At 52.3% G+C, this 23,540-nt stretch overlaps 1 protein-coding gene and 1 pseudogene across 3 annotated transcripts; one reads left to right on the top strand and one right to left on the bottom strand.

The window, feature by feature from the left end:
• The first annotated feature begins 4,065 nt into the window (after positions 1 to 4,065).
• LOC106864497 (uncharacterized) lies at positions 4,066 to 23,295 on the top strand (annotated as a pseudogene). The gene is made up of 4 exons (XR_015800578.1): positions 4,066 to 5,670; positions 15,068 to 15,108; positions 16,798 to 17,077; positions 20,604 to 23,295. The product of XR_015800578.1 is annotated as an uncharacterized LOC106864497 (transcript).
• On the bottom strand, positions 9,352 to 16,249 carry LOC148217974 (uncharacterized). 2 transcript variants are annotated; one of them, XM_088158204.1, is made up of 2 exons: positions 14,990 to 16,249; positions 9,352 to 10,662 (listed from the first exon to the last, which is right to left on the bottom strand). In XM_088158204.1, exon 2 carries the CDS (start codon positions 10,645 to 10,647, stop codon positions 9,976 to 9,978), a length of 672 nt encoding a protein of 223 aa, XP_088014330.1. In that variant the 5' UTR covers positions 10,648 to 10,662; positions 14,990 to 16,249; the 3' UTR covers positions 9,352 to 9,975. The 2 variants fall into 2 exon arrangements, with proteins under 2 accessions (XP_088014330.1, XP_088014329.1); XM_088158203.1 differs by lacking the exon at positions 14,990 to 16,249 and adding an exon at positions 10,924 to 11,251.
• Positions 23,296 to 23,540: the final 245 nt, after the last annotated feature.

Raw genomic sequence — 23,540 nt, 5'->3', positions numbered from 1 at the left:
TCCTGGCCGTATGCAGCGAGCTGCCAGCTCAGCAGTGGAGCACAGCACGGGCTCACGCTCCCCATTGCTCCCACAGAAGGGATTGGCAAGTCAGATACAGATGCCGAAAATCCACCGAGCACCCCAAGAATTGTCTGCCCCCAGGATGTGCGCAGGTCCTGCATGATCGGCACAGTAGTGACAATGTTCACTGTGCCACTTTCCATGGTCCTGTGCTATGTCGGGTTCCGGTGGTGGAAGGAAAGGAAAGCAAACAGTAAGTTGTTGTTGTTGTTATTGTTGTTGTTGTTGATCTCCACCCTCCAGCTTCTTTAAAGGCAGCTGATAGGAAACACTCCCAGTGAGGCTGCTGTGGAGTTGTGGATGGTCAGTGGTTGTCCACATAGTTCTGCTGAGGGTTCTGCTGCTGCCCAGTGCTTTAATTGGCCTCTTAATTGCTGGGCCTTGTCCTGGGGAGCCCGCTGGGGCTGCAGCCAGTGCTGGCTCCCACTGAGGCTGTGTGGCCAAGAGCAGCCCCAGGAGCAGCGGGCAGAGGCAGAGCAAGGTGGGGAGGAGAAAGAGCAGGGACCAGATCGCCCTTGGAAGGCAGACGTGCTCTGGGGCCCGCTCCTGGCCAGGGACCCTTGCCCAGAGCCATCCCCTGCTCGCCAGGGCTTTGAGGGGCAGCTGTCCAGCTGAGCCAAGGTGTGCCAGCAGCTCCAGCCGTGCTGGGTAGCCTTGCCAGCTCTGGGCCCTGCTGTGCAGGAGGGTCCCTGTGTGAGCTGGGGCCTCACCCACTCCTCTCTCCACACTCGCCCTGCTGCAGCTCCACCATCCCGGTCAGGGAGGCCCGACTCTCCCTCGCCCCCAGGGAGCCCAAGGACCGTCCGGTTTGACAGTTCTCACACACGGCCTCAGCAGCAGCAGTCGCCCAGGAAAGCAGAGCACCAGCCTTCCCTGCCTCCCCCACGGCCCCCCAGCCCGGCCGTGAAGCGGAAGCCCCCCGAGATCCCCCCACCTCCTCCCCTGCCCAGCCAGCCACCCTGGTCCAGCTAGGACTGACACTGGGCCAGCCACGGCAGGACTTGGGCCGGCAACAGCTTGGGGCATCTGCTCTTCTCTACAAATAACACGTGTTACCTATGGATAACATCCAGAGGCAGTTTTCATACTGTTGTGCCTTCAAGAGGAAGGGTTGAAGATTCTTCCCATGCCCTGCCTCATCCTTTGCTGTTTTGATTTTCATACACCTGGGCCCTGGCTGAATCTTTTCAAAGAACATTTTAAGCACTGCATGTTTTACCTCACTTCTCAAGGGAAAGCAATAAAAAAATTTCTTCAGTTCAGACCTCATTTTTAGTGTGGTTGGCCACCCACATTTTGAGCAACTAATTTTCCTTGGTACCTCTTCCTTTTTCCTTACTATCTATAAAACGTACATCTGGACATGAAAATCACCACTATTACTGAGATTCACCTCAAAGTCCAGAGGACAATCTAGCACAAAATATTCTCCCTGTGTACTGCACAACAAGAAATATTCCGAGGAAAATACAGTGGCAGCTGAGGCTTGTGGAACTCCCAGAACACTGAGCCTGCACAGGAGGCAAACAGCCCTGGCAGTGCCTGAGGGGACTTCTCCTCACAGACCCCTCTCAAAGTGTGTCACTTCAGCAGGGGAAGGCTTTCAAACCTTTGCCTTTCCTTTCTCCTGTGCTAAAATTTAAGGCTCCTCCTGAGAAAATACTGAGCTACAAACAATTCTCCATTCCTCAACAAAGCTACTCAGGTGCTCTACCTAAGAAAGAGCAAAACTAAAGGTGGTCAGAAATTTCCCATCAAGGCCTATTTGCAGAGAAACCCCACCATATGGGAGCAAATATTTATTAGCATCAGTTCACTCAAAAGAAACCAAACTCTGTATTAAGCAGCGTTTTAAACGAAGTTGAATTATTTTTCCTCACATATCAGCTGGACTGGTTTGCTCCTTTTTTGTCCTAGAGAGAATATTAGAACGATTTGCTCTTGACAGGACTCCCTGGGTGGCCCCCAGGCCTGGCTCCTCACCACGCCTTGCCTGGGCTGTTAACGCAGCCTGTCAGCACCACCTGACTTTGGCAGCCTGTTCAGACCTCGGGCACGGCTGGTGCCACGGTCCCCTCTGGTGTCACGGTCCCCTCTGGCTCCTGGCGTGTCCCTGCTGCTGGATGAGCCCTGCTCGTGCCGTGCCTGCGTTCAACAATGCTGGTCCTGCTCCCCAGGCAAAGAGAGACCAAAATCACTGCTTTGGGCAGCTCGTTTCAACAAGTTTAACGCTTACTCATCTCTAACACAGACATCTTAACATCCACATACCAACACCAGAAAGTCACCTCATCTACAGAGATGAGGAAGCCTGAGCAAACAGAAGATCGGAGTTCAAGCACATGGGGTTTTTTATTTAGTGGAAGCACTCACTCGTTCACAAGCCTTACTTGTCAAACTGGATTGTGCGATGCTATTGTCTTGCTTGTGTTAGAGAGAAACCAGGGAGAAATTAGCTAAGAAATAAGAACCACACTTGGGGCTCAGGCTTGGCAGACAAAGGGAGCAGGGCGGCACCTGCCCGCTTTGCCCGAGTCCCTGCTCCTGCCGGATAAAGGCGGACGCGGCTCCGTGCGGGGCGAGCCGGGCGCTCCGTGCCGGGGCCGGGGCCGAGCGCTCGGGCGGGCGGCGCTCAGGATGCTCGGGTACCGCCGCGGGCCGGGCGGGCGCGAAGGAGCCGCCTGAGGGCTGGGACCCCTCCGGGCGGCCGGCCCGGCGCACGCAGTGGCTGCTCAGCGCCCTCGCCCACCGCCCCGGGCTGGAGCGCGGCGTGGAGAACGAGATGGTCGTGCTGGCCAGCGGCCCGGAGCAGTCCTTGCAGGAGATCTTCCAGCATCGGGACTGCGCCGGGCCGGGCCGCATCCCCGGCGAGGAGTCCTGCACGCTGTGCCGGGCGCTGGGGCCGGAGGAGGCGGCGGAACCCGAGGAGTGCGCGGGGCTGTGGGACGGGCTCTGGACCGAGCTCACCTTCCGCCAGCTCCACGCGCGGCTCTGCGGCCACTTCAGCACCCGCGCGGGGCCGCGGCTGCCGCTGGGCCGGGAGGGCGAGCACATCGAGAGCCACATCCGCCCGCGCAGCCCCCGCCGAGTCCGAGCGGCGGCCGCCGGGGCCCTGCTCCCGAGAGCGCTGCGAGGAGATGGTGGCGCTGGAGCGGGCCGAGGAGCGCATGGCCGAGCTGCAGCAGGAGAAGGGCAGCCTGCGGCAGCTGCTGGAGGACGTGCGGGCCGCCCTGCAGAGCAGCGATGCGCGGTGCCCGGCGCTGCGGCTGAGTCCAGGCCGGCTTCTGCACCGCGCTCCCGGCGGCGGCTCAGGTGGCCCCGAGCGCTTCAGGAGAGATGCTGCTCTCGGAAAGTCAGTGTTTAGAACACCTCCACCTCCGGACTGAGACCGAAGTTGCTCGTTCATCCTCGGTATTAACTTTCTAGCAAAGTTTAGTTACAAGGGAGGCTTTTAGGAGAAATGTAAGGCATCGGTGTGCCATTAAATATATTTGTGATGAGCACTGTTCAAAGTGTAGGGGAATTGAGCTTAACAATCCCACGTGTCCAATGCTGCTGCTGCTTCTCCTGCACGTGCAGCCAGGATGTGCTGATAGTAGATGCTGGGTATGCACTGCTGCAGGGTTTTTCCTGAAGTAAGAAAGAACTTTGGGATTCTTACCTGCACAAGCACGTGCAGTGCCTCAGTCATAAGTGCCTCAGAAATATCAGAAGTGTCTCTTCTTCAGAGTGTGGTCACAAGGGTTCAGAGTTGGAGCCAGTTCTGCGGGCAGGCTGATGAATAGTCTGGGGCTCCTCTGCAGAGCCCCATACATTCTGGGGCTGCTTTCTGCTGGTTCTGCTGGACTGGCTCGAGTGAAATACACACCCAATTAACAACAGTTAAATTACTCTGGCATGAAACCGTGTGGAACAGGCAGAGCAGTGAAGGGCAGCATGGACCAGTTGTTCTGGCAGGTCTGACGAGGTCTGGTTTGATACAGCACTCACAGAACTCTGCTCCACCTGTGACACTTCCACTTGCAACAGATGACTGTTCCTCTTCACAATATCCAGCAAGGCAGGTCAAAGACACTTTTACCATTTTCATCTGCAAAAGGGAGAGGAAATCAGCAGCAAACATGAAATAACCAGTCAGAGGTCCCGGGAAGAATCAAAAGAACAAAGAGTGGTGGAAAAAGCAGGTGGAGCAGTGATCCTTATCTGTGTGGGAGATATCCTCTGCTAATGGGCCATCTGGTAAAACCATGTGGGGCAGTGTTCTTTATCTTTCCCACAACCCATCCTTCCTCCAGGAAGATATCTTCTGTTAATGGGCCATTGAGTGCCACTGCATGACTGATAAAATTCCATCATCCCATTGGGAGATGCTCCAGCCAGGGAGAGGAGCCAAGCCTTTCCTACCTAGATAAAATCTGAGAGTTGGAACACCAAGGCAGCCCTTACCCACTGGTTTCCAGAGGACAAGAGCTACCAGACCTTTCTTACAGCATCTCTACTACAACAAGACCACTTCATTGGGACTGCTACCACCACCCTAACTAGCGGGGTATCAGGTTGTATTCTGATTCTGTCAGTTGTTTTCTTTTGTACTATTGCATGTATTATTTTTCTCTTCTCTTTTTTCCTATAAAATTGTATTTCTGAACTGGAGTCTCTCACTGGCTTTGCTTTCAAACCAGCACACGTTTGGAGGGGATTTTGGCTGAATCTATATTTTTGGGGAGTTTTTGATCCATGTCTTAAAGTCTGGAGGATTTTGGGTGGGAATCTTGGTGTGTGGGAGGTTATTACAGACACAAGATGCTCAATGACTTCCAGACACGAACTTGGGCGAGGAGGAACACCCAGTTTATGGAGCTCTCTTCTTGTTATTTCCCCCTAAACCAGGAATTTTCATTCCTCAGGTGTGCAGGGATGGAGGAGGCAGAAAAGCCCCGGAGATCTTTAAGGAGGAGGGGCTGCAAACCCAGCCCAGGGAGCTGCGAGGAGGAAAGACCCTCCCTGAGCCGGGAAGGTGGACGGAGATCCAGGCAGAGCTCAGAGCTGGTGGAGAAGCCTCATGGAGGGAAGAAGCCCTACAAGTGCTTGGAATGTGGGAAGAGTTTCAGGTGGACCTCCGAGCTAATCCAACACCAGAGGATGCACACTGTGGAGAAGCCCTTCGAGTGTGGGGAATGTGGGAAGAGCTTCAGAGACAGGTCCCATCTGATCCGGCACCAGGTGATCCACACTGGGGAACAGCCCTACACCTGCTTGGAATGTGGGATGAGCTTTGGGTGGAGCTCTGCCCTGAGAAAACACCAGCGCATCCACACCGGGGAGAGGCCCTACGAGTGTCCCAAGTGTGGGAAGAGGTTTCACACCAGCTCCAATTTCCTCCTACATGAGCGGATTCACACAGAGGAGAGGCCCTTCCGCTGCCCCGACTGCTGGAAGGGATTCAATCTCAACTCCACCCTCACTGTCCACCGGCGCATGCACACTGGGGAGAGGCCCTACGAGGATCCTGAGTGTGGGAAGAGCTTCTCACACAGCTCTAACTTGACCCAACACCAACGTAGGCACCACTAAGGGAAGCCTTTTGAGTGCCCCAAGTGTGGGAAGAGCTTCATGCTCTGCTCCAGCTGCATCCCCCATGGGAGGATCAGTGTTGGATGATCCCCAGTGACCCCCGTTGGGCAGAGCCCTGGTGATCCCTGGTCCTGGTGATCCCCATTTGGTGGGGGAAGGGGTTGGAGATATTTCTTTCACTTCTCCTTGTACTTCTGTGATTTGGTTGTAATAAATTCCGTTGCTGTGCCCAGGCTGGGTCTGTTGTTCCCATGCAAGTGCACGGGGGGGATCTCTCCCATTGCTTCTCTCAACTCCCAGGCTTCTCATCAGCCAATCAGAGAAAGCGCCGAAATAATTGAGCCAATCAGAGCGCGCGGCGCTGATGACTCCTCAGGCAGTCCCAGAGCGCCCAGAGCTCCTCACCTGGACTCCACCCGCGCCCCGCCCCCCGCGCCCCCCGCCAGGAGAATTTGGGGAGGGGGAGGTGTCAGAGCCTGCCCGGCACTGGCCATGGGGCGTGTGGGGCAGCTGGGGCCCTACTGGTGCCACTGGGAGCCCCCCGGGCTGGGGTTGCGGAGCTCTGGGGTGAGCGGGAGGGGCGGGAAGGTGTCCCGATCCGCTGTTAATCGAGGCGGGAGTCGTGATGATTCGTTTTGATCTCAGAGTTACAAAAGACAACAACAGAAGGACAAATCAGTTTGCTCAAAAAATATTGCACTTTATTGAGGGCAAACAACTCAGTTTTGTGATAGAAGGAGAGTTAAAGAGAGAGAGAGAGAAATGGGTGAATCATGGTTTTAAAAAGTTAAGATTTTTGCTAAGGGTAAAAGTAGTTTCCATGACCAAGATGTAAGTTAGGTAGGTAAATGGTAAGTTAATAATTACTAGATGCTTAGGCTAGAGCTAATTGGTATAATTATCTGCTATTATGAATTTATGTATAGAAGAACGTAAAATAATAAACCATTAATCACAAAGCACCAGGCCTTGGCTTGTTCCAGGGCGTCACAGAGACCTGATGAAGACTCTCCCAACTTCATCCATTGAGACCACTGACCCATTTCCCATTTCGAGACCACCGACCCAATTCAAGAGAAGAACTGCCACGCATGAAGGACGAATGGGCTCATTTTAATATGGGATGGGGATGGGAGGTGCTGGGGTTATGCATATGTATTGTATGTAAGATCTTGGGCAATAAATAGAGGGCAAAGAACCTTGTTCAGGGCGGTCACTCCTTTCGGAGGTGACTCCCGTGCTTGTGAATAAACACACCACTTTTTAACTTTAATTAGTTACAGGGTCTCTGTCCGTGATTATTCCGGTTTTTAAGGATTCAGGCCCCGGCTCAGGGGGTAGCACAGCCCCCCCGTTCCCCGCTGTGGCGCTTTCCCACCCCCCTTTCGGGTGGCTGCAGCCCCCGCTGCTCAGCGCCGCCGGCTCAGGCTCCCGTTCTCCCCGCGGGGCCCGGAGCTCCCCCCCCGCCGTCTGCTGCCCGACTTGGGAGCTGCCTCTGCACTGCAGCCACAGGCGGCTGTGCGCTCATTTCGTCCCAAATCATTTTCGGTGATGATTATCCACTTCTTCACTGATTTGAGGCTTATCAGCTGTTGCAGACGCTGGGATGATGGTACAATGTTGTAGTGATTGGTAATCCTGTAATTTCACATGTGTTATTAATTATATCTGTTATCAGAAATGTTTTGCATTGTTGTATCTGAATTATTCCTGATTGCTGTAAGTTTTTGGTTTTACTATATATATTGTTTTGTTTTGATGTTCCCTTCATGTTCATGGCAAGAGTCACGCATGCTGTTTTTAAAACAAAGAAGGGGAAATTAACCCCTAAGAAAATATGAACAGTGCAATATTTATACAAAAAAAAAGAAAATATTTTTACGTAAGGCTCATCAATTGAATTTACAAAGACTAATTAATTCATTAACTTAAGGAGAAGATACGCATGTGTTTCTATCATCAACAAGTTCAAAGTAGTCACCTGTTCATTCAGCCAAACATGAGTTGCCTCCAAGAAAATTAAGCCCATTGAGAAGAAAAAGAACCTAATCACAAATTCAGCCTTCGTGGCCAAAACAAAACCAGAAGTAGGAGTGCCAAGACATGGCTGTGCCTGGAAATTTAGAGGCAAATTGCCAACAAAAGCCTTGTGTCAACATCATGGTATAGTGTTCCTACTAACCTTCTTCAGTTATTCCCTGTTCCAGGATCCAAGAGCACATTCAGTGATGTCAAAGATCAACATTTCCAGCTAATGGACTATTTGGACTTTAAAGCAATGCTCATTTCTTTCCATTTCCCTAGGACACACTGGACATTATTCTTTTGTTTCCTCATGCTGTGAAACCCTGTGTCCATGACATGATAGAATTTGCTAAGTTTTGTTGATTGTAATCGGTCTTTTGTGTATCTTATCCCATATCTAAGAGATAACCAGTAATAACCTTAATGAGATAACACCCTCACAAGAGAGAGCTATATTAATATCAGAACATATGAGCCTTTTCTGAATTAACAAAAAAGGGTGAGATGTTGCAGTCAGGTAGACAAATTATAAAAGGCTTCATAAAATCAGGTCTTGCTCTCTGCTAATTAATAGCTAGCCTGTCACTTCTTCTATGTGCAGCTAAGTAACTTGCTTGTTCCCAGGTGAAAACAATCTTAAACCTGAAAACAATTAACACAACAAGCTATTCTGGTAAGAGAACCATTTGCACCTGCAAGAAATAAGAAATCTGTCCTGCTGGGGACAAGGACGTTCATTCCCTTCCAGGAGCCCAATGCCCGGCTGGGGCTCCAGGGCAGGGGGTCCTTGAGCAGCTGCCCCAGAACCTCCGCCAGGGTCTCCCAGCGCAGCCGGAGCCGCTCGGCCTGGGGTCCCCAAAGGCCTCAGCGAGCCCCAAGTCCCTGCCAGGAACCCTCAACTCCCTCCAAGCCAGCATCTCCCACAGCCCCTGCAAGTTCCCCCCATGGCACCGGCCGTGGCCGTGTCCCCACATGTCACTGGCCATGTCCCACCATGTCCTCACCCATGGCTGTGTCCCCACCATGTTTCCATCCCTGTCACTGTCTCCCACATCTCCATCCCCATGGATGGCCACATCCCCCTCCATGTCCATGTGTACCCATGTCACTCTTCATGTCTGTGTCCCACCATGTCATTGTCCCCCCATTTCCCCACCCATGTCTCAGTTCAGTGTCTTTATTTTTACCCAGTGTTGGATGTTTTAAAGGGATGAAGAGAAATGAAGAGCAAATCAAAGCCAAAAGAAAAGGATTTCTATGTCCGTGCTGGCTGAGGATCCACGTGCTTGGGTGGGAGGGAAGAACCTTTTCTGAAGGGGTTTCCACCCCACTGTCTCCAAAATCTTGGTCTTTGCCCCAATCCATCACCATTTTGTTGTGGAAGACACCCTTTAGTAATAGGAAATCAAAATTGTGAGATCACTGAGATTGGAAAGGACCTCCAAGACCATTCAGTATTCCTGGATGCCACCACAAGATAGGAGTGAACACAGAAGATTTCCTAGGGTTGAAAGTCAACAAATCTGCTCTCCCCAAGGAATTCCCTGTCGCCGGTGGGACCCTCCGTGAGACCCCAAAATTGCCCAAGCAGTTCTTGGCAACAAGGCACGCTTGTAAGCCTTGCCCACATAAAATTTTGCTTGCAAAGTGCCTTCTGAGCCAGAAGAGATAATGATCGGAATAAAAATATAGGATTTTTTCCATATCTTTATTCTACGAAGGGGTCCAGTCTATCCAGTCTAGCATATTCAACAGGTGGGGTTTCTAAGGGGTTTTTATATGTTTTGAAGGTTTTACATTTTGCACCAATTACCAAGGGAATTCTAAAACTGACCAATCTACAAAGGACTTTAGGTAAGAAACTAACCAATTAATTCACGAGGAAAATGGACCACTAATATTACAAAAAGATAACATGAGGGTCTACCAAGGGGGGCAGAATATCTTTTGGCATTCGTCTCTCTGAGCAAGCAATTTTTCATCTTAAAGATATCGTTTTCCATGGGGCCCTTTCCAAAGACACAGAGAGGGTGTCTGCTTTGGGAATGGTTTCTGCTCCCTCCACAATTCCCAATGTCAGTTCGGGTCCCAGTGGAATTTCCTGCCCCTGCATTCATCCACATGTCCACAGGGAGAGAGGATGATGCAGAGCCCCCCCAGCCAGGTGTCTTCCCAACACGGATCATCAGGACCACGGATCACCAGGGCTCTGCCCAATGGGGGTCACTGGGGATCATCCAACACCAATCCTCCCATGGGGGATGGAGCTGGAGCAGAACAGAAGCTCTTCCCGAATTCAGGGCACTCTCAGGGCTACCCTTCGTGGAGCGTCCGTTGGTGTTGGGTCAATGCTGAGCTCCTGGAGAACCTCTTCCCACACTCAGGACACTCGTAGGGCCTCTCCCCAGTGTGGATGCGCCGGTGCCTGATGAGGGTGCCATTTTCCTTGAAGCCCTTCCCGCAGTCGGGGCAGCGGAAGGGCCTCTCCTCTGTGTGAATCCGCTCATGTTTGAGGAGATCAGAGCTGGTCTTAAAACTCTTCCCACACATAGGACACTTGTAGGGCCTCTCCCCAGTGTGGATGCGCTGGTGCTTTCTCAGGTCAGAGCTCCATCCAAAGCTATTCCCACATTCCAAGCAGGTGTAGGGCCGTTCCCCTGTGTGGATCACCTGGTGCTGGATCAGGCTGGAGCTGTTTCTGAAGCTCTTCCCACATTTCCCACACTCATAGGGCTTTTCCCCAGTGTGGATCCTCTGGTGCCGGATCAGGCTGGAGCTCCACCTGAAACCCTTCCCACATTCCAAGCACTCGTGGGGCTTCTCCCATCCAGGAGGCTTCTCCACCAGCTCTGAGCTCCGCCTGGATCTCCGGCCACCTTCCCGGCACAAGGAGGGTTTTTCCTCCTTGCAGCTCCCTGGGTTAGGTTTGCAGCCCCTCCTCCTGCGAGAACGCTGGGGCTTTTCCTCCTCCTTCTGCCCATGCATTGGGAAAGAAAAATCCTGGTTTGGGGGGGGAAAAAAAAAAAAGAGAGCTTTGTGCTGGGGGTTCTGTTTTGACCAAGCAGAACTCACAAAGTCATTGCACATCTTCTATCTGTAAAGATGTCCAAAATACCAAATCTTCTACAAACATCATGACAAACACATCAAAAACTACCCAAACAGCAAGATTCAGCCAAAATCCCCTCCAAAATCAGCCAGCGCAAAAAACCCAAAGTACCAACTTTTAGCCAAATAAAGCTCACAAAAACCAAGATTCACCTGTGAAAATTGTCGATCCCCCTCCCCTGTCACCTGCTGCATGTGGGGGGAACACCACTTCTAGGGCTTGGCAGGGAGGCTGCACATACAGGGATGGGTGGAACATTGTGCTGTTTCCTGTTTCTACGCTTACTGCACCTCCTGTGTCCCTACTCTTCCTCATACTCCTGTTCCTCCTACTATTCCTCCTTCTCTTGCACAATCCCATCTTCTCCTTCCACGTGCATCGTTTGACCATTTTGTTTTTGAACCCTGCTTCTCCTTCCGCTCTCCTGCTGCCCCCAAGCCCAGTATCCACTGCCGGCTCCCTCTTCCCCCCAAACCCACAGCATCCCAGCGCAGGGGCAGCGATGGAGCTGGGGCAGCTCGAGCTGGGGCAGCGCTGGGCTCTCGGCCGCTCCCGCCCGCACTCGCTCCCCACTGCAGCCGCTGCCGCCACCACAGCGCGGGGGGGCCCGGCCTTGGCGCTCCTCCCCTCCCACCTCCCCAAATTCCCCTGCCGGGGGGCGCTGGGGCCCGGGCCGGGCGCAGGTGGCTCCAGGTGGGCAACGCTGGGAGCTGCGGCTCTGCCTGGACACTGCTGCGTCATCACCGCCGCGCGCTCTCATTGGCTCAGCGCTGCCCGAGGGGCGGGGCTGCACCAAGCCGGGACACCCTGCTCCAGGGGGGATGGCCCCAAAACGGGGGACCCCCATGCAAGGAACAACAGCAAAGGGTCTCTGCAAACACATGCTGCGAATCCGCTTGGACACAGGGCCGGGGACGTGGACATAAGGAAGGGACAGCAGAAGCCATCAGGGTCAGAAAATGTTATTAATTGACCACACAGACTGCTGCTCAGCTAAGGTCCTGCTCAATTCATGAACTCCCAGAAGAAGCACAAAAACTTGACAGAGCCATGAATATCACTAGCTATACAAAAGTGGGGTGCATATTAAGGCAGCCCAAGCACCCAGGGGCTCTCAGATCCTTACACCATCTTCAACCAGGTGCCCTCCTCACACTGCCACCGTTGATGGCAAAGATGCTTTCTGGGGGATGGCCACTTACACAGGATGGTAAAATGTATTTTGCCTTTGAGTGGGAACAAGAGGTAGAAGGGAAAATGGGAAAGACATGGACGGTCCTTCTGCAGGGATGCACGGAAGCACCAGCCTTATTCGGGCAAGCCTTGCAGAAGATATCACAAGAATTTACCCCACCCCCAGGGATTGGGTTAATGCAGGATGTGGATGACTTGCTGCAATCAGGAGGACAAGAAGGGGCAGAAGAAGTCTCTGTGAAATAACTTAATGTTCAGGCTAAAAAGCATCTTTGAGTATTTGGGAAAAAAAAGTACAAATGCTGGAGAAAAAGGTTAAATATTTGGGACATATTTTGACTGCAGGTTTCTGGTGTATTGACCCAGAGAGAGACCAGGGAAGCTCAGAAGTCATCCAGGACTAAAAAGGATTTGTAAGAAGTCTGAGGATTAACAGGAAATTGCAGGATCTGGATTGAGGATTCTCTGTTCTAGCCAGAACACTGTATACTTTTTAACACTAGATAGCATCAATGTTGTGGTAGGGACATGAGAAATGGAACAAAACTTAAGAAAATGAAATAAACAAATGATTGATGCCGCAGTCGTGGCTCTACCAGACTCAGGAAAAAAAATTAATTGTATGTGGATGTTAAACAGGGCCATGCCAAAGGAATTCTTGTGCTAAAATGGTTAGCCCAGTGGCCAGAGTGGCCTCACTGTCTGTAGAATTGTGCAGCCACAGCTTTAGTGGGACCTGAGGCCCAAAAACTGATGGCAGGAGATCTCCTGTTGTTGAAGTCTGGCACCAAGTGAAAGCTGTGATAACCAAAGGAGCCTCTACATGGATGAGCAGTGCTCGGTGATCACAGAATGAAACTTGTTCAGTGGCACAGGAGGATTTAGAATTGAGGACAGGGGAAGGGTTTAACCCAGGCTCCTGTTTGAACAGCCTGCACAGGGGGCTGGGAAGAATCCCATGACTGCATTCAAGTGACAGAGCTCCAGAGCCAGGCTGGGAGTGATTTAGGAGACATTCCCTGGCCTGAGGGACAAAATGTGCTTATGGATGGCTCTTCAAGGGCAGGAGAAGGGAAAAGAGCTCTAAGACAAGCTCTGATGAAGGAAAGGGAATTAGACCAAGTACAGGTTACCGCCTGCATGGTCAGCTCAACCGGCAGAGCTGGGTGTGCTTGGAAGAGCCTGGCACTTAAATGCCCTGAGCAGGAAGGCTCAAATATCTTCTGGTAACAGCATGGCAGCTAACAGGGTGACAAAAGCAATTCTGACTTCTTCTGTTGAGTCGACTGCTGCTGTACTTGAGACAGAAAACACAGCACTCGCTGATCCATGTAAAAAAGCCTTTATTTTTCTGACTACTTCTTACGTAGCTTTCTTAATGTTCCCAGGCTAGCGGCTGTGATTGGTTCCAAGTTTAGGCTGCTCAGCACTCTGAACAATAGCCCCTGCAGCTTAGGATGGAACTCATTGGGTTACATCCTCGTCTATCTTCAATTCTGTCCTACCTGAGTTCTCTCTCCTGTCTGTTAGGCCAGGCCGCTTCTCTTATCAGTGGCCAAATTCACTGCCCAGTGTAAGCCAGCTAACACTGTGACATTCCTCAACAATCACTGGATTGTTTATTAATGTATTCCTAAAACAAATAATTCCAAGATAAAGGATTGTGGAAAAAACAGACTCTCAGATGGGGAACTCATTTTACAGGAAAAACCCTTCAGGGGGTTATGGCTGCTTTAGGAATACAATGGGACCTCCACAAGCCCTGGCACCCACAGAGCTCTGGGCAGGTAGAAAGAAGGAATGGGGAAATAAAGAAACACCTTTGGAAGCTGGTGAGAGAAACCAAGATGCCATGGATACAGCTTTTGCCATTGGCTTGGGCAAGAATAAGAGGCAGACCCAGGGCAGATATTCAATTATTTCCCTTGGAATCGATCTTTGGAATTCCTTACCCTGGGAATTCTCTGCCTAGTGCAGGGTGGAGATAAGGGATGTATATTTCAAGCAGTCTGTGGCCAGAATCCTCTCTTGTGAAATCTCTGCCACAGGAAGCTGGGCTGGCACAGAGCCTGCCCTGGCACTTTGCTGTTCACAACATCCACCCAGGACATCGGGACCTGCCTAAGGAGTGCAAAGAAGCACCACTGGTGGCCAAGTGCCGTGGCCCATTCCAAGTGTCCTTGAGCACAGAAACAGCCGCCAGCACAGCTCAACACGGGGGGACCCCTCACCCTGGGCTCAGGGGCTCTCAAGCACCGGAGATTTGGAATTCCCGGCTGCAGGAGCAGCATGGGAGGGCACCACTGACCCTGCACTGAAGGCAACGCAGCAGCAGCCAGGGCTCCACATCGGGCCAAGCCCCTGGGCCTGCCCACAGATCCTCTGCTGAAATCCTCTGCCTGGGCACCCTCCTTTGGCATCTCCACACACTGGGGCCAATCCTTGCTGCCACTGCTGGAGCTTCGCTGCTTTCTGTGCCTGCACTGCCACAGCTGCTGGGGAAGACAACGGCACAATTCCACTCTGCCTCTCGGTTACACTCACACACTGGGCTGACTGGGATTCCATTGCTGGAATATATACCAAATCTAATTGAAAAAAAAAAATCTAATTTCTCTACTCTGGCCTGGTTTGCCTTTGCACTGGGGAAAGGAATTTTAAAGGGTTTTTTAAAGAGATTTCCACCACTCAACAGAGATGAGTTTATCATCTCAAGAGACTGGGAATAGCCCAAAATATACCCACAAAGTGAACAAACATCAAGGGAACAACGGCCAGCAGCAAACATCAAGGAACACCCACGCCAGACACTGCCCTCCGCACAGATGGAGACACCTGGTCTGGAAAAGGCTGACAATGAACTCCGGGAGTGTGGACCTAATTAACATTAGACGGGAAGAAATCTGAGTCCAATAGGAAACCAAATACTGAGAACGTCACAACTTGGAAGCAACAAACACTAAACCAATGGATTTCAATGGGTTCAGACTGCATAAAGTTTAGGAAAAATCTAGCAAAACTCACGTGTCACGGAATGATGTTCTCTGCACACTCAGGCCATTATGTGTGGATGAAATGATTTCTGTTGCACATCCTGCCCAGAATCAAATAACGCCTTGCCTCTCCAACACTGAAGATATCAAGTAAAAAGCAGATTGTAGAGGGTCCACATTTGAGTCATGCAATGCCTGCTCTGGAAGAGAACCTTTGGCTCCAGGCAGTCAGAAGAGCTTTAGAAACGCTGATTAACACTGCTGGGGATAAGTACCCATTTATCATTTGAACTACAGCATTAGATTACAAGATGTCCTCGAAATAATAATAAAGCAGACAAATCCAGCTCCGAACCTTATGACAACCAAACACGCCAAAAATGAAGGCCACATTTGTAGAAAATTAAATTATTCAAACTGCTATTTGCAAACAGATAATAACCAAAAAGTGGTGAAACAGATAACAAAGGAAAGAAGAAAGTAGCTCATATTCTGGTAGAAATGTAGAATGGATGAGATTTAGACAAGTTTTTGGGGCTCCATGGGTTAAACGAATGCTGTTCCTCCTCTGATGTGCTGCAGCAACTCTCATCTTTTTACCATGCACGACACCTTGCTGAGTGCAGCTCATTCAGCAGGTTAGCAAGGGGATGCAGGTGGCAGCCAGGCCTCTTGATCCACAAATGTCTATAAAAGGACAGGGAATGAGGACACTGAGAATAATCCCAAACCAAAGAGGACCAAGGAAAAGAGACTAAGCCAATGGAAATTAAAGTTAGTAAAGACAATTACTGAAAAAATGAGAAGAGGATTTGAGTAGAGTAAGATGAATATGCCTGGAGATAGGGCCAGGAATTTGTATAAAATGAAGTAATGGGAGAAACCATCGTTTTCAGAAACTGTTACTAATTTCCAGAGACACCTGCTCAGCCAAGATCCTGCTCAGTGCCTGACCTTCGAGAAGGAGAAACACTTAACAGAGCCAGGAAGATCGGATGTTATACAAAAGGAGAGGTACATATTAACGAGGACATGCAGTAGGCGGATTGGGAAGTCTGAACTTTCCAAGAACCTCAGTTGGTGGCGAAAGGGAAACGGGGAATGCAGCCGGGAAAATGAGGATAGAAAGGAGACTGCGTACTACAACAACTGGAGAGACCGCATGGCAAATGCCGCATGGCGTCTCCCTTTGTTCACGAAGGAAGTCACTTTTACAGGACTCCTCTGTCTCCTTTGGTCACACAAACCTCCGGCCACGGGAATTTTCCCGAACAGCTCCAGGAACAGGACAGCCACCTCTATGCTACCCACAGGAATCGGGACGAGCCAGCGCTGCTCCGGCACCGGCTCCTGCCGAGGCCCCAGCGGGAAGGAGACAGCTCCTCAGCCCAGCGCCAACACGGGCCAGGACCGGCACAACCAACCCGCCAGAGCCCCCTGCCGCCCCCTCGGCCCGCAGCGAGCCCCGAGCCCCCGCAGAACCGAGCGCGGCTCCCACCTACGCTGGGGCCGCCTGCGAGCTCCGCCACGGCCTCACTGGACTCGGGCCGCCGCCGCTGCCGCCGCCGCGGCCGGGCCCGCACAAACTGCCCGACAATGGCGCCTTTACTGCACCCCGCCTAAAAGCCTTGTCCCCGCTCTCCCCAATCAGCGCGCGAGAACCAGGAGTGACATTTGCACAATCAGCCAATGGCAGCGAGGGGCGGGCTCTGCACACGGCCCAGCCTCGGCCCGCGCTCTCAGGGCCCCCGGGCTGTGGGAGGGCAAAGGCGGAGATGAGGAACAGCCCTGGAACGGCCCCGAGCTCGATCCGAGATTGGCCTGAGAACACAAACAAAGTTCTCCGCAGCTCCCGGCACGCGTTTCCCGGGCCAGCGCGTTAGGGCTCCGACGCAGCCCTAAGAGCCAGCGCCGAGGCTGGGCCGTGTGTAGAGCCCGCCCCTCGCTGCGATTCGCTGAATCTGCCGTCACTTCTCATTCTCGCGCGCTGATTGGGAAGAGCGGGGACAAGCCCGCCGCCGGGGCGCCCCTGGCGCGGCAAAGACGCCATTGTGGGGTCTTCTGTGTGGGCCGGCAACGGCGACAGCCCCCGGAGCCCGCGGAGGCGGCCCCAACGCAGGTAGGATTCGTTAGGGATCCCAGGGGCTGGTCCTTGGTGTTGTAGGATTTGTTCTGGTGTCTGTTCATCTTTTCTCCATTTTTGGGCGTGCCTTCCAGCCAGGGAAGAGTCAATTGACCACTTTTTTCTAATTAAATCATCAAGTACTTGAATTCCCAACTGATTTCTCAGGGCAAGGAAAAACACATCAGTGCTCTAATACACCCTAATGTAACATAGACAGTGACAGCACATGTTGGAGCGGGGAGAGGGGTGATTACCCCCACTTTTTTTCGTAAAGTTTTCCCAACATTCTCCGTTTGCTGTTTCCCTTTGGAGCTTAACCAATTTCTGTTGCAGTCAGATATCCCCAATATGGACTCTGCCTTTAGTTGTGCAAATTCCATCTGTGCAAGCAGGCAGAGCTTGGGGTGAGGGGCAGAGAGAATCACCGAATTCCTCCTCCAGGCAAAAAAGACCCTGGTACATTGTCCACACTTTGCTCCAGCAGTGTTAATTTCCACTTCTAAAGGTCCTCTCCTGGCTGTCTGGAATGAAGCTTCTGTTAAAGACCACCATTGGAAGACTCACATTTCATCCCCCCACCATCTCCTTTTATTTTCTCTTTGTTTTTCTTTTTAACAATATTCATAAATAATTTTAACAATATTCATAAACATTAACTGTTTATGCATTGAAGCATCACTATTAATAGTCTTCTAGTATTGCAAAGTGCAACCTAAAGGTGAACACCTAAAAACCCATACCAGAATTTTGCCATCACTAAGAGACATGTACAAAGATACACAAAAGGTTTGCAGTGCAATCAATTTTTTTCTGCTTCTTCTCCTAGGAGTAAAAAGTGCTTGTCACATCCCTGACCCAAACCTAACTGATGATATAGAAGTAGGATTATTAAAAAAAATTAATATAGTGGTGAAATCTTGTCACTGAAAATGTGGCAAAAACAAAAGCAATCCAACAATATCTTTCATGTGAGAGTCAAGGCATTACTTGATTCTGGCCAGGGTGTGGAACAGAAATCATTTCATCCACACATAATGGCCTGAGTGTGCAGAGAACATCATTCCGTGACACGTGAGTTTTGCTAGATTTTTCCTAAACTTTATGCAGTCTGAACCCATTGAAATCCATTGGTTTAGTGTTTGTTTCTTCCAAGTTGTGACGTTCTCAGTATTTGGTTTCCTATTGGACTCAGATTTCTTCCCGTCTAATGTTAATTAGGTCCACACTCCCGGAGTTCATTGTCAGCCTTTTCCAGACCAGGTGTCTCCATCTGTGCGGAGGGCAGTGTCTGGCGTGGGTGTTCCTTGATGTTTGCTGCTGGCCGTTGTTCCCTTGATGTTTGTTCACTTTGTGGGTATATTTTGGGCTATTCCCAGTCTCTTGAGATGATAAACTCATCTCTGTTGAGTGGTGGAAATCTCTTTAAAAAACCCTTTAAAATTCCTTTCCCCAGTGCAAAGGCAAACCAGGCCAGAGTAGAGAAATTAGATTTTTTTTTTTCAATTAGATTTGGTATATATTCCAGCAATGGAATCCCAGTCAGCCCAGTGTGTGAGTGTAACCGAGAGGCAGAGTGGAATTGTGCCGTTGTCTTCCCCAGCAGCTGTGGCAGTGCAGGCACAGAAAGCAGCGAAGCTCCAGCAGTGGCAGCAAGGATTGGCCCCAGTGTGTGGAGATGCCAAAGGAGGGTGCCCAGGCAGAGGATTTCAGCAGAGGATCTGTGGGCAGGCCCAGGGGCTTGGCCCGATGTGGAGCCCTGGCTGCTGCTGCGTTGCCTTCAGTGCAGGGTCAGTGGTGCCCTCCCATGCTGCTCCTGCAGCCGGGAATTCCAAATCTCCGGTGCTTGAGAGCCCCTGAGCCCAGGGTGAGGGGTCCCCCCGTGTTGAGCTGTGCTGGCGGCTGTTTCTGTGCTCAAGGACACTTGGAATGGGCCACGGCACTTGGCCACCAGTGGTGCTTCTTTGCACTCCTTAGGCAGGTCCCGATGTCCTGGGTGGATGTTGTGAACAGCAAAGTGCCAGGGCAGGCTCTGTGCCAGCCCAGCTTCCTGTGGCAGAGATTTCACAAGAGAGGATTCTGGCCACAGACTGCTTGAAATATACATCCCTTATCTCCACCCTGCACTAGGCAGAGAATTCCCAGGGTAAGGAATTCCAAAGATCGATTCCAAGGGAAATAATTGAATATCTGCCCTGGGTCTGCCTCTTATTCTTGCCCAAGCCAATGGCAAAAGCTGTATCCATGGCATCTTGGTTTCTCTCACCAGCTTCCAAAGGTGTTTCTTTATTTCCCCATTCCTTCTTTCTACCTGCCCAGAGCTCTGTGGGTGCCAGGGCTTGTGGAGGTCCCATTGTATTCCTAAAGCAGCCATAACCCCCTGAAGGGTTTTTCCTGTAAAATGAGTTCCCCATCTCAGAGTCTGTTAGTTCCACAATTCTTTATCTTGGAGATATTTGTTTTAAAAATACTTTAATAAGTGATCCAGAGATTGCTGGAGAAGTCAGAATTGCTTTTTTCACCCTGTTAGCTGCCATGCTGTCACCAGAAGAAATTTGAGCCTTCCTGCTCAGGGCATTTAAGTGCCAGGCTCTTCCAAGCACACCCAGCTCTGCCGGTTGAGCTGACCATGCAGGCGGTAACCTGAGCTTGGTCTAATTCCCTTTCCTTCATCAGAGCTTGTCTTAGAGCTCTTTTCCCTTCTTCTGCCCTTGAAGAGCCATCCATAAGCACATTTTGTCCCTCAGGCCAGGGAATGTCTCCTAAATCACTCCTAGGCTGGCTCTGGGGCTCTGTCACTTGAATGCAGTCATGGTGGGGAGCACCAAGGCCGGGCCCCCCCGGGCTGTGGTGGCGGCAGCGGCTGCAGTGGGGAGCGAGTGCGGGCGGGAGCGGCCGAGAGCCCAGCGCTGCCCCAGCCCGAGCTGCCCCAGCTCCATCGCTGCCCCTGCGCTGGGATGCTGTGGGTTTCGGGGGAAGAGGGAGCTGGCAGTGGGTGCTGGGCCTGGGGGCAGGAGGCGAAGGGAAGGAGAAGCAGGGATGGAGAACAAAATAGTCAAAGGATGCATGGGGAGGAGAAGGTGGGATTGAGTAGGAGGAATAGTAGGGACACAGGAGTAGGAAGAGCAGAAACAGGAAGGAGCACAAGGTTCCACCCCTCCCTGTGTCTGCAGCCTCTCCCCAGGCCTCAGGAGCATTGTCCCCATCACATGCAGCAGGTGACTGGAGAGGGGGATCCATGATTTTCACATGGGTTAATCTTGGTATTTCTGAGCTTTATTTGGCTAAATGTTGGTGCTTTGGTTTTTTGCAGGGGCTGAATCTCAGTATTTTGGAGAGGGTTTTGGCTAAATCTTGGTGTTTGTGGGGTTTTTGATCTGTGTCATGATGGGAGGATTTTTCGTCTGAATCTTGGTGTTTTAGACGTTCTTACGCAAGATGCCCAATGACCTCCTGAGTTGCACTTGGGCAGGGAGGAACCACCAGCCCAACACACTCTCCTCTTCTCTTTTCCCCAAACCAGGATTTTTCATTCCCAAGACGTTGGCAGATGGAGGAGGAGGAAAAGCCCCAGAGATCCCTCTCAAGGAGCGGCTGCAAACCCAGCCCAGGGAGCTGTGAGGAGGAAAGACCCTCCCTGAGCTGGGAAGGCGGCCGGAGATCCAGGCAGAGCTCAGAGCTGGTGGAGAAGCCTCCTGGAGGGGAGAAGCCCCACAAGTGATTGAAATGTGGGAAGGGTTTTAACTCCATCTCTGAGCTGATCCTGCACCAGAGAATCCACACTAGTGGAAAGCCCTATGAATGTGGGGATTGTGGGAAGAGCTTCAGCAACAGCTCCGGCCTGAGCCGGCACCCGGTGATCCACACTGGGGAAAAGCCTTACGAGTGTGGGGAATGTGGGAAGGGATTCAGAGACAGCTTCTGCCTGATCCAGCACCAGGTGATCCACACAGGGGAACGGCCCTACAAGTGCTTGGAATGTGGGAAGAGCTTTGGGTGGATGTCCAACCTGATAAACCACCAGTGCACACACAGTGGGGAGAGGCCCTACAAGTGTCTCAAGTGTGGGAAGAGGTTTCACAGAAGCTCCACTCTCATCAGACATGAGCGGATTCACACAGAGGAGAGGCCCTTCCACTGCCCCGACTGCGGGAAGAGATTCAACCGCAACTCCACCCTCACTGTCCACCAGCGCATCCACACTGGGGAGAGGCCCTACGAGTGTCCTGAGTGGGAAGAGGTTTCAGACCACCTTCAATCTCCTCGTACATGAGCGGATTCACACAGAACAGAGGCCCTTCTGCTGCCCCGACTTTGGGAAGGGATTCAAGCACAACTCCCCTCTCACTGCCCACCGGCGCATCCACACTGGGGAGAGGCCCTACAAGTGTCCTGAGTGTGGGAAGAGCTTCTCACAGAGCTCAGCCTTGACCCGACACCAACGGAGTCTCCACTAAGGGAAGCCCTGTGAGTGCCTGGAGTGTGGGAAGAGCTTCGTGCTCTGCTCCAGTTCCATCCCCCATGGGAGGATCAGTGTTGGATGATCCCCAGTGACCCCCGTTGGGCAGAGCCCTGGTGATCTGTGGTCCTGGTGATCCGTGTTGGGTGGGGCAAGGGGTTGGAGAGATTTTTCTGCTCTGGGAGTGGACAGGGAATGGAATGGCTGTGGACTGAGAAGAAATGGGAGGGACTCTGGTGACACGGGGAAGGACTGTGAGGACAGCAGGAGCAATTGGGATGAACTTGGAGAGCCACCGGAGTCACTTGGAGTGAGGAGCAGGAGGCCCCGGGGATGGGCACAAGAAGGGCTGATGTGTCTCGGGTGATTCCCAGGGAGGTTTTGAGGGGCTCCAGAGTCTTTCCCAGAGCAGGGCCCGAGGGGACACGCTTTGCCCCACGCTCACCTCTGCGCTCCACGAGGAACAGGCTGGACAACTCGTAGTTGTGCCGGCAGTGCCTGTCCACCGCAGCCCGTCTGTACTCCATCCATTGCGGGTCGCTGTTCCAGTGCCTGGCAGCCTTGTCCCCAAAGGAGGTGTCCCCACGTGCAGCCCCACATCGCTGCCGAAGTGCAGGAACTGCTCCCGGTTGGAGATGTTCCTCTCCACGAACCTCAGCCGGTCGGTGCCGTGAATGAAGTGACGCTCGGACTTCACCATCTCCTGGAACAGCGCTGTGTGTGCAGGACATAGGTCCGGGGGTGCCCCCCAGCAGCCCCCCAGCAGCCCACAGTAGCCAAGAGCTCCAGGGCAACCCCGACTCCGCATCCCCAGTGCCCCACAGCCACCATGGGACCCTTCTTCCCGCAGTCCCAATTCCTCTTTTCCACCCTTCTCTGTATTTTCCTCCCCATTTCCCAACACTCCCCAGTCACCAGCCCCCCCCCAACATCTCTTTGGGGGTCCCACCTCCCCATTTCCCTTCCTCTCCCCACTGTTCCCACCATTCCCACCACTTCCCTTCCTGCCCCTCCCGCTCACCCGAGAGCTCTGCGCCCCCAGCCCGGGGGGCTCCCAGTGGCACCAGTAGGGCCCCAGCTGCCCCACACGCCCCATGGCCAGCGCCGGGCAGGGTCTGACACCTCCCCCGCCCCAAATTCTCCTGGCAGGGGGCGCTGGGGGCGGGGCGCGGGTGGAGTCCAGGTGAGGAGCTCTGGGCGCTCTGGTACTGCCTGAGGAGTCATCAGTGCCGCGTGCTCTGATTGGCTCAATTATTTTGGTGCCTTCTCTGATTGGCTGAGGAGAGGCCTGGGAGTCGAGAGGAGGACCGGGAGAGATCCTACCCCAGGCTAGCGGTGGAAGAACATCCAATTAACAAGGCATGCAGATCATTTCCCAGCGGTCCCCACACTCCTGTAGGAACTAAATGCACCGAGGATCTCACGAGGGTCACCAACTCTCTGGCGGCCAAATCCAGCCCTGCGCTCCCTGAGGGTGCGGGCACTCTGGGAAGGGCTCAGCTGCAGGTCAGATGGCCAGAGAGTGGCTTGGTGGTCACCTCGTGTGTGAGGCAGTGATGGTCTGGGGAGATGCGTGGACACCACATGATCAGAGAGCTGACTGGGTCAAGGGACACGTCAACAGCGACACCGCAATGACAGGCAGCCAATGCGGGCTTGTTTCAGTAAAGTTTGGGTTCGGTTTGGGTTAAGTTTTGAGTATAAAAAACGTTCAGTTGGTTACAATAAACGATCTTCTTTGGAGCAAGCAAGCAAATCCGTGTGTCTTTGTTCCTCATTGCTACACATGACCATGAGATGACCATGATATGATTGTAGCCTTGAGTTGACCACAAGACGATCATGAGATGACCATGACCATTTGATGGTCATTACTGTGACCATGCCCATGAGGTGATCATGACCATGAGAGGACCATGACCATGAGCATGAGATGATGGTGCTCAGGAAATTACTGTGACCATGGCCATGACATGACTGTGGCCATGAGCTGACCACAAC

The sequence above is a fragment of the Sturnus vulgaris genome, unplaced genomic scaffold (genome assembly GCF_052056855.1).
Source record: "Sturnus vulgaris isolate bStuVul1 unplaced genomic scaffold, bStuVul1.hap1 Scaffold_195, whole genome shotgun sequence".
Taxonomy (NCBI): domain Eukaryota; kingdom Metazoa; phylum Chordata; class Aves; order Passeriformes; family Sturnidae; genus Sturnus; species Sturnus vulgaris.
This window is presented reverse-complemented; position numbering and strand designations above follow the sequence as displayed.